Here is a 10,633-nt window from a genome sequence, read left to right as displayed (position 1 = left end):
TTATACCTACACTTTACTGCAAGAAAGGGAAGGAAAGCAATTAGCAGTTTAGCCTTCACAGTGGGGCAGACTGGAGCACAGCTGGGAGTGGCTTTTGAGGAGCTGCTCAGCTGAGCCATGATCCACTTTGCTTCTGGAAACCCCTGAGATGTTCCTCCCTTATGCTCTCCCCAGTCTGTGTTTCCAAATGCAAACACGAATGTGTATGGCTTCAACTCTTGTTAAAAGTAAACTCTGAGTGTGTGTGTGTGTTTGGGGTGGGTCCATTTGTGTGTGACTACAGAAGGTACAGAGGGGAAAGCATTAATGCTTGCTTATCAACTTTATTTAGAAGAAGTCAAAATCTCTACATTTTTTTGTCTCATGGCTTTTTTCATGTAATGCAACAAATGTCTTTAATTTTGTCTTTTTTCTCTTATGTATTTGATATTTATTACTCTATAATTATTGCTATTTCAAAGTGAGAAGTTCACTGTTTATTTTCTAGACTTTCACCTCCCCGGTCATTTATGAAAGAAGCTGTGCTTATCTCAGTTCTTGAATGACTTCCAGGTCCACCTGTTGTTTCAGTAGTTAGGGTTAGAAACAGTATCCCCATGTGTTTCTCAATTATTAAGAGCATGGAGTGAAGAAATGTTCCTTGACCACGTCCATCTCCACTCATTCCCACTGTGCCAGAGATGAATGATGTCATTTGCTCCCCTGTTGCGCACTCATTCTTGACAGTGATCATTCCACTGACTTCATGGTACTGAGAGTTCTGAAGCAATAGATTCTCGAGCTCACTGAAATGTAGAGAGAAAGGGGTAAGCTCAGACCAAAGATTGACAAGGAGCCTTTTCCGCGGGAAATATTACTGCTACACCTACAGCTGGAAGGTAGAGCCTGCAAAAACGCAGCCACCCCCTTCTGCCTGGGGGAGGTGGATGAGTTCAGGTTGCACTACCCGGATCACAGCACCAGAAGAACACCGCACTGCCTGGAAGAGCCTTGGGACCACCAGTTCCATGTAACCATCAACCTTCTCCTCTCTGGGCCGGAAGGGAGAAGACAAAGACAAGGAAAGAAGCAGAAGGTGACGTGGAGCATGTATCTGTCTTTCTCTGCACACGGGCCTGCACCAAATCTTATTAAAATCACGAATGTTTTCACCTCATTGTTTCTATGAAGAACTGCACAGGATTTGTCACTTTTCTTTTGGGAGGGGAATCACATTTATTTTAGTGAGAGAAGGCTCCTAGCACTTCACTAACTCCCAGGGAGTCATCTTCAAACATTAAAAGTATACATTAAAGATGATATTTTGGAGGAAAAAATCAGCATGTCCCATAAAAAGCCTCCATCTTTGCTGACAGCAGGAAAAGATTTAGATAACTCAGCATTTTATTTCTTTTGTGGCCTGCCTGTTGATTACCTGTCCAATACTCTTTTTCTTCTCCCCTCATTCTATAGGGCTTTCATCTTGTTTCATGCAGCACAGAATTCCAGTTTCTTATAGGTAGAGTGGTCATATGACACAGTCCTGGCCAATGATATTAGACAGAAGTCACTGGGTGGAGTTTCCCCAAAGGTTCTTGAAATAGCGAACTCAACTGATGTATCTCCTTAATCCTGTTCCCTTCTTTACTTTCCCTGAAGTTAATAAACATCATAACTAGAGCTCAGGCTCATATTCTGGGAATCCGAAAACAGGTCTTAACCTAAAGATGGACTCTGGTGGACCTGGGGCCTTTGTAGCATCCCTGGATTACCTAATATATCTAAACTAACATTGTACAGCTTTTCTGTTCCATGCCTCTGCAGTCAACCCTGGGAAATACTCTGCTCTGAGAGGAGAACTGTTTCCTCCCTGTGCACAGATACCTCTGGATGCCCATTTGCTAAGGTCTGGCTAAGGTGATATCACATGTGAGATTGTGATGGTAAATGTTGAAGACCACCACCCAGAGTCTCAGTCACTGCGGGCTCATAAATAAGTCCCAAGCTAGCTTTCTCTTTAAACTAAGTAGATCCACAGAAGACTCTAGAAGTTTCTGAACAGGGAACAAAACAGTTTCATAACATAAATAAATGACTATTGACACTTTTATTGGTGAAATATTGGTAAGGCACCAGACTCCAGCTTTGGGAAGTGAGATCATATCTAGAGACCCAAGAACCCTAAGACAGCCCAGAGGAGCCTGATCCCATGTGAGGTCCACCCAGGGAGCTGTCACTTAGGTCTTGAAATGAGATCTGTAAGCCAGGAAATTCTTCTATTGCTTTTTTGCTGGATTTCTTATCCCTGAAATTTCTTGTAAAGTTAATAACATTAATTTGGTTCAGCTGTTCTAAGGGGGAAATAAGGAAGAAGAAAATTGGATATCCTTAGGGAGTAATAGATACTGGAGCAAGCAAAGTCCAAGGAGGCAAACACAGAGATAAAAAGAAAAGAGGAAGAACCAATTAAGGAATCATCACACCCTACATGGAGTTTTCTGCTCAGGAGAGACTTTTGCTCCCTAATTTCCTTTCCAGATTGTATGTACTGGAAATACTGAATTCTGTGAGGAACAAAGTTTATAAACTCCTGCCTTTGGGCCCTGGACTAATTTAAATATTATATTTTATTCCTTTAAAAACATTTCCAAGCACCTGAAATGTGCCAGGCGTTGAATAAATTATAGTCAAGCTCTTTACTTAACTATGGAAAAGGATTCATTCCTTTTATTTCCCATAGCTGTAGATTGCAGCACAATTCAATAGTGCATTCCCTGCTTTCCACCTACCATGAAAACTTGGTTTGACAACACAGATTAGGCTAGGAGGCCAATTGTGATCACAAATTAAACCCCTTTGCATCCTGAGTGAAATGGCATTTTCTTTGCAAACTAGATGTCTCTCAAATGTTATTAACAGGATAAAAATAACTAATTACATAAGCCTTGGCAAGAAAACCTTACTTTCATATTATCTTTATCTGATATGAGAAGCAGCATACAATAGAAAACTACAGCTGTTTTTACAGTAGAACCTACAAATTATAAGTTGCACGTTACTACTGGAATTTCTGGGTTTATGAAGATATATCAATTTTTTAGTTTGGAACTTTTATTTCAGTCCAATTTAATTTTGTGCTTTATTATGTTTCTTAAAAATTTCAAAATACCCACAGATTTCTAGCAATTCAAGCATATTGTTCTACATCCAGGAAGGGCTGGAGGAGTGGAGGGCTTGCTTAGCATGTTCCAGGTCCTGGGTTCAACCCAATTTGTGCATGTTTGTGTGTAGAAATACATAACCAGAGTTACGTGCTACAGCATACAATGTAACTTCAGGCTTTTGCGACAAGACTTCCAGGGCTTGACTGCCCGCTGGTTAGAAAATGAGGACAGTGCTCTACCACAGAGCCTCATAGCAAATGGAAAAACCCAAGAGTTAGACCCATAGGTACAATAGGAATTATGAGTGCGATCCAAATGCAGAATCATTAAACTGCATTGGGCTCACTAATTGACTCCCCCACATTAGCAGTGAGCAGCCCTCTGGCCAAGTGGGGACTCATTCAATAGCCTTTATCTTTCTATCTCATTCAGTCAATTCATTAAAGCCTGTTGATCTCCCAGGGCGCCTTCCGATGAGTTGCACTGTTTTGTTTCTTGTGCTCCTTGGCTCATAGATCTCTTTCACAATGTCCCTGGTTTCTAAATGCTCCTAAGCACCAGCTGAGTTGTGAGGAACCTTTGGAGCCAGTGCTTTCACAAGCCTGTCTCTGAGCAAGTCAAAGCAGCAGGAGAGTAAGATGGGACTGGCGATAAGGGGGAAGAAAGGGGACAGAAGGATTTCCACCGGGGGCCTGCGTTCCCAGACAGAGCCAGCAGGCGGTAGCAACACTTCAGGGAAGGCCCCAGCCAGTCACGCAGACCAAACAATAGACCCCCCCCCCCCGCCCCGCCCGCCCCGGCCAGTCCAGTCCTGAGCTGGAGAGAAGGTGGAGGGTGGGCGCTAATATTTTTCCTCCTTGGACTGCTCAGCCCTAGCTCCAGGCACCACCTGAGCGTACTTTCCACTGCCTCTCATCATCGGGGGGCGGGGGGGGGGGGCTATCCCTTGCAGCGCGGGCAGGAAGGAGGAACCCGGAGGTACAGGGACTTGCCAAAGCCAGCTAGACCAGGCACATGGGGACCTCCCCTTTCCAGGCTGGGTTCCCTTCCCTTGAGCAGGGTGGAGGGAGGGAGGTTCCAGTCAGAAGCCCCAGCGCTGACCCAGATCCAGGCTGGAGCAGGCAGGGGAGTCTGAGTGCTGCGCAGGGACGCTTTACGACCCTGCGCCCGACTCTGGGGCTGCCTGACCTCCCCGCACCCGGCCCACACCCCAAGATTTGTTGGTCTCGCCCCCATCGCTTTTCTTTCTTCTTCTTTTCCTCAGTTCACGCCCACCTTAGAGCAAACCTGAGCAGGAGTCCCACTGCTTCAGTTCCCGGAGTTAGAGCCCAGAAGGTGGGGAGGCGCGGGCTGTGCGTCTGGCTCTGCCCGCCAGGCCAGGACAGCGGCAGAGCCCGAGGCCCTGGGCCGGGGCCAACCTGGGCCATGCGCCTCTGCCCCGGCGGCGGCTTGCGGCCTCGGCGCGTCCCTCCAGGCCAGCACCCAGGGAGCCGCCCCCTCCCGTCCCCGCGTCTCCCGCGCCGCCTAGGCTGAAGGGCGGGCTCGGCTCCCGGAGGAGGGGACAGAGAGGGCGGCTGAGGGGCGAGGGGCGGGCAGGGCTGGGAGAGGACGAGGAGGGGCTGGCCGGGCGGCTCTCGCTCCAGCGCCGCTCCGGAGCTGCAGGCGGGAGCCCGAGACCCAGCTCTGCGACTGCAATCGCGACACTGGCCCCGCAGGATCCCCAGCGCCAACCCCGTGTCCTCCTGGAATCTTAGAGTCCCCGCACCAAGCAGACGCGTGCCGCAGCCAAGCAGGATCCCCGGACCCAAGAGGACACGCGGAGCCCCCGCGAGCTCTGGGAGTCGCAGCTCCACCGCAGACCTCCAGGGGCTCAGACCGCGGAGCTTTAGGCCTGTGGGAAGGTAAGCTCTGGGGTGGGGTCACGGGATGACGTGCAGAGAGCTTAAGGTTCACAAAGTAGAGGAGCCCTCCCTCCGGGCCTCTGCACCCCCTGGGGCGCCTCCTGGGAGTACTGAGGTTGCTCTCCAGGCCAGGAGCTTCAGGAACTGGCCCAGGAATCCCTCATTATGCCCCACTACCCTTCCATCCCATTTTTAGAGACCTCCCTTTTGCTCTGGCTAGGGGGTCCTGATCTGGTGGTGAGAGCCCCTCTCAGAGGCAGGCCTCCTGTTGTCCTGCAGGGGATTGCCATCCCTCTGACTCCAGTGGCATCTCTCCAATCCCCTTGGAGCTGGGAGGAGCCAGGAGGCCCATGCACACCTGCTTGCAGCTCCTCACAGCATCCCTGGCCCCCAGCCTGGACCACATTAAAGTCTTGGAAGTGGAGGTTTGGGTCCTGCTTCTCAGCTTTAGCCCGGAGGTGTAACCAGAGTCTCCTGCCTGTCCTGCCCTTGCCCTCTCTGTTTTTGGGTGCTTGGCCCTGCCTGCTCCCCACTTCCACCCACCGTCTTGGCCGTCTGGCACCCTCTCTCCTCCCATCCCTGGGGAGCTGGCATGGGCCCAGCATGGCTGATGTGGTAATGTCCCTGGAAGTGCCCACGGAGGAGAGCTGTCAGGCCTGTTCCCAATCAGTTAGCTCAGGCCCTCCAGCACCAGGAGCACTTGACTCAGGCTTCTGAAGGGGAGAAGGCGCTTCTGCCCTGAGGGTCTCTGGGAAGGAGCAGGGGGCTGCTCACAGCCCGGGAAGCTGCCAGAGTGCTGGGCACTGAGGGGTTGAGTGCTGCTCAGAGGAGCAAGGCTCCTTTCTGAGCAATAGACTTTTTCCCTTAAAGGAAGACTATCATGGGTTCCTGTGTTCCCATCCAGTAACCCAGGGTGCAGGACTGCTTTGGAGCCTGTTGATCCAGTCAGTGTGCAAGGAGTTGGCTGGGCATGACCATGGAGTTACCCGGATGTGGGAGCAATAGGCCAGGATGGCTGAGCATGGGAAAGGCAGGCTCCTCCTCTGGGACAGCAGAGCTCCCAGCCCCTCAGCCCCTCCTGGCCCCTGGGCCTAGACCCTGGACCCCATGCCCTGCTGCCCCTCCAGGTGGATGGGGAATGGCAGCACCTGGGGCAGTAGGTTTGCTGTGCTCCCTCTCTCAGCTCACACACTTCTGCAGAGGCATCTCCCAAGCTCATAGCCAGGCAGATGCAGCAAGGCACAGGAGTTCATGGACCCCCGCCGAGCCAGCCCTAGCGACATGTCCTGGCACACACAGACACTCCCTTCCACAGGCAGCTCCTGCTGTGGCCCTCACACACACTCCCTTCCACGCTCTGCCTGGACACATCCTCAGGCACAGCCAGAACAGTGCTGCTCCTGGCACTCAGGGCCTTTCCCCGATACCTTTCAATGCTCTTCCCTCACACACACTTGCCACTTGTCCCACCCCCTCCTCGTGCCCTTTTCCAGGGCCCTGCGTGTCCCCTGTCAGTGCCCAATCAGTATAACTCATTCTACGTGGCTGTCTGGCTCCTTCTCCGTGGCTAGAGCCAGACACTGCCTGCATCTTAAAAGCCTTGCCTCCCTGCAGCCTGGGAGTGGGAAGCACATGTGTGTGCATGGATGTTCCTGGGGACATTGTCACAGGTGGGAGGCCTCAGGGGACACAGGACTCCTCTGCTGGGTCATCCACAAATGAGCTTCTTCACTTGGGCAGCAGGGGAGCAAGAGCCAGAGGAGAGCCACCTCCTCCCTGCCTGTCCTGGATGCTGCCTCACAGGCTGTTGGGCTCCTTTTCAAGGCAAAAGGCCAGAGCAGGAGAGAGCTGGGAGAGGATCTCCAGAGTGCAGATTAGAGGGAGGAGGCTGCAGTGTTCAGCTGAGCAAGGATTACCTTGGAATTTCCTGGGAGTTCAACAGCTGCAGACCAGGACAGAGGACAGGGCCCTGGTGCTGAGCCCTCCCACGCTGACCCTGCAGGGAACAGGTGTGAGAACCAGGCCAGCACCCACAGCAGACACCAAACCCTTGGCCCCTTTGCCCTGCGGATGCTCCCTCTCCCCTGGACTGCTGCAGGCCTTGCCTCAGTTTCTGTCTGGCCTTTGACTCCATGGTGCCCTCACCTGTGCTGATGCCCAGCCCCTCTGTTCCCCTCTGTGTCTTTGTGCTCCAGTCCTTTGCGTGACGTGGTGGCAGAGAAGCATGAGAATTGGAGCTTGGGAGAGAAGCTTCAGGAACGTCCAGGGATAACGGTTACTTTGCTTTTATTGCTGTCTCTCTGCTCGTTCACTCTCCACTTCTACCATCCCTTCATGTCTGCTTTCCTCTTGCAGGTGAACGTCCTTACCCTTTAGAGGGCCAAGAAGAGGGGCGGAAATGCAAACCTACACTGTATTTGTCTAGGTTTTAAAAACATCTCAGTTTTTTGTTTAGATTTTGTTGTATCTGTAAAAATAAAGTATGCCTATTAATATAATAGCAAGAAAAACAACTGAAGTCTGTGTGAGACAGAGCTGAACGATTCCCACCTATCATCCTGCATTGCTGCCTCCCACAGTGACCAACTTTAATTACCAGATCGATCTCTGTCTTACTTTCCTCTAAGCTGATTTGGCTTACATTGATTAATTTTTAAAAAATTTAAAAATTATATGGGCCAGGGATGTGGCTCAGTGGCACTGCACCTACCTGGCAAGCACAAGGTCCTGAGTTTGATCCCTGCTACCAAAAAAGAAAAAAAAATTAAAAAGTTATCCCGATTTATTAATTTGATTTACTTTTATACCCTCCATTTTCATAGAAAACATACTTCATAGCCCAAGATTCTACTAATGTTTATTGTGTGCCAGTTTTTGAAAGCAAAATTCTGCCTTGATGACTAAAATCTGTCTTAGTTTTGCAAGCAAAGAAGTGTAGCAGCTTGTGGATCTAGTGTCTCCATTGTCTCAGAAAGAAAATGGCATATCCAGAAAAGAAGAGAAAAAATAGGAAATCATAGAATGCAATTTTTGTCATTTGAAACTTCATCTAATCAGTTTCATATTCTGTGTTGTCAGTTCACATCCACATTTCTGCTGCTTTGGGCTTTTTATATTTTTAAAGCCTCATATGCATGTGCAATGTGTATGTTTTCCTGATTGTGATCAGTCTTCAGCAGTTTCTCGTGCTCAAAGATTTCTCAACACTGAACAGCTGCCCCCATGAGCTGAACAGATAGAGGAATCCCAAGCAGCCTCTGAGGAGGAAGAAGAGAAGGAGGAGGAGGAAGAGGAGGAGGAGGGGGAGGAGGAAAAGGGAGGAGGGAGGAGCCCGACCTTGTAGAGGCCTCTTCCCATGCTTGCTGTGCCCAGGACGCTCTCGTGGATGAGTGCAGAAGATGTTCCCGGTCCACAGCCACTGCAGGCCCTGTGGAAGTCAGGCTAAGCGCTGCTTGTTTAGTATTCCAGGCAGGTGGATCAGTCATGTTCTTATCGCTTGTTTTTTTACCTTTGACACTTGCTTCAGAAGAATCTGCAGTGGTGTGAATTAGTTGACAGCAATTTATTCCATATCTTAAAGTTTCCTCTTTCCTTAATTTTATTCTTGCAATAGAGATACACTCAGATTCTTTTTATGTTGAAAAATAAAAGAGTTTAATTTATCTTGTTTGTTAGATAAGCAGGAACTGACCTAATTCCTTAGTCCAATTCAGCAACAATTTTTTTTTTCCTGAAAAAATGTGCTTTTAACCTTCAACATTCTGCAACTGAATGTAAGAGGCTCCATCAAACATTAAAATATACTTCTGGGCACTTTAACATCTCAACTATTTCTCTTTAATGAATATCTTTGTTCTTAGCAAAATTTCAAAAAAAATTACTCAAGTGGTTGTCTCCATTTCCTTCTTTTCTTTTGGATTCTTCTTGATGACAGAAGTTTCAAAATAATCTGCATGGCTCCACATATGTCATAATTGCTTTTGCTCTTTTCTGAATTTTTCTGGAGAGAAGCCAGCTTCATGCTGTCATTGAGATGCATGCTAAGGCCACACAGGCTTACCTACTGCAGCCACAAGCTACTGTGTGACTTGAATTGTGGGTCATCAGAGCAAATATTCTGCCATTCCACATTGGTTAGAATGTTTCGCATTGCACAATGGACATTGTCTGTGATGAATTTTTTTATCTTGTTTTGCTGCCTTTCAAATACACACAAAAATTGTTAAGATGTTACCAAAATATTTATTGTTCCCCCTCCATGATTATCTAGTTGGTAAGTTTCGGAAGACACAGAGCTTATTGTTCCTTCTTTGTGCAGATTATAGAATGCATTCCCATTTGCCCAAAAGAGTCTATTTTAAAGAACATCTTCTGAGCAAATAGTAAAATAGATTTCATTGTTTAAGATCTTGATGCTGGCATTTTCTCATTTTGATAACAGTGTTCCTAAAGATTGTGACTGTGGACAAGATCTAGTTACCTTTGGGGTGTCCAGCACTTAGAGTTTGGGGGCCGAATCCACAACTTGAATTACTTTAGCAAACAGTTGTTAGAAATGGCAGCAGCCACAGGAGTTAAGGAAGTGATGCATGCTCCTTCCTTCAGGATCTCCCTTTCTTCTCTGAAGCCTTTATTTAATTTGTGAATGATCCTAGCAGCTTTGAGGGCAGTATTTGCAAAAATCTCCATTTCTTAGAAAGTGTTTGCTATAAGCAACTGCTTCCTACTTGCTGTCAGAGGCTGTGATTATACTCTCCATTTTACACAAAGACTGTCAGAAGTTGGAGAGGCAAATGTCAGAGGCTGGTTGGTGGATGCCCCATATACATACAAAAGCCAGATACTAAGGTGACTCTCCATGGTAGCTTCATAGAGACCAGACTGTTTTTTGTTGTTGTTGTTCATTTTTTGTGGTACTAGGTACTTGAAAGCAGGATTTTTACACTAAGGTACATCCTAAGCCCTGTTTAAATTTTGTTTTTAATTTTGAGGCAAGATCTCAATAAAGTTGCTGAGTTACTCAGTCTGGGCTAGAATTTTCGATCTGCTGTCTTGGCCTCTCCACTGCTGGGATTGCAAGCATGAGCCACCACACCTGGCTTGAAAGCTTTCACTTAGAACATATACAAGTTTACCAGATTATTAGGAATCAAATTGCGATTTTCTTATTGATCTCAGTTAAACGTAGTCTCATAGTTCAATTTCAGTTTCATTGAGAAATGTGTACTTTTCCACAGCACTGCAGCTCACAGGACCACATAAATGCAGCTTGCAACTCCCCTTCCAACTGGCTGCTTTTGTCTTTTGTTTTTGTTTTGGTTCCAGTCCTTTCTTGAGCAATGTGGACAACATGCCTATCAGACAGAAATATATGGATTCTGATGCTTCTGTTCATGAAACACACACAGGCTCTGGAGACTCAGCTGCAAGGAGAGAGGGAGCGCAGCTGCCATCTAGATCAGCAGGCAGAGCAGGTGCTGGCCTGTGGATCTTGGCTGTGACCCTGGAGGCAGCCATGTCTCTGCTCCTAGACTCCTGGGTACAATGCTGCACCTCCTGCAGCTCAGAAGCTTTCCTAAGTGGGAAGCT

The 10,633-nt window shown here is 48.1% G+C and overlaps 2 protein-coding genes across 5 annotated transcripts in view; one reads left to right on the top strand and one right to left on the bottom strand.

Moving 5' to 3' along the window:
- Nucleotides 1–303: 303 nt before the first annotated feature.
- The window catches only part of LOC101708490 (uncharacterized), an 11,817-nt gene continuing 1,487 nt past the window's right edge, over nt 304–10,633 (bottom strand). The window contains exons 2-3 of the mRNA XM_013078003.2: nt 4,419–5,051; nt 304–785 (exon numbers count right to left, since the gene is read on the bottom strand). Of these exons, the coding sequence (XP_012933457.2) occupies nt 470–785; nt 4,419–5,051 (949 nt within the window). The 3' untranslated portion in view covers nt 304–469. The remainder of the gene's footprint in view (nt 786–4,418; nt 5,052–10,633) is intronic.
- Nucleotides 4,898–10,633, top strand: part of LOC106007508 (ephrin type-B receptor 6) — a 16,959-nt gene continuing 11,223 nt past the window's right edge. For 3 of the 4 annotated variants that reach the window (XM_087207602.1, XM_087207601.1, XM_087207599.1), the window contains exon 1: nt 4,898–5,044. The gene's annotated coding sequence lies outside the window, so the exon portion shown is untranslated. Of the gene's footprint in view, nt 5,045–5,348; nt 5,470–10,633 lie in introns of those variants that run through there. The other variant, XM_087207600.1, reaches the window with a different exon arrangement.

The sequence above is a fragment of the Heterocephalus glaber genome, unplaced genomic scaffold (genome assembly GCF_053883595.1).
Source record: "Heterocephalus glaber isolate CG9 unplaced genomic scaffold, H.glaber_assembly_v1.0 deba00000818, whole genome shotgun sequence".
Taxonomy (NCBI): Eukaryota; Metazoa; Chordata; class Mammalia; order Rodentia; family Bathyergidae; genus Heterocephalus; species Heterocephalus glaber.
The sequence above is the reverse complement of the archived record's forward strand: the minus strand, read 5'-3'. Positions and strand labels throughout refer to the sequence as shown.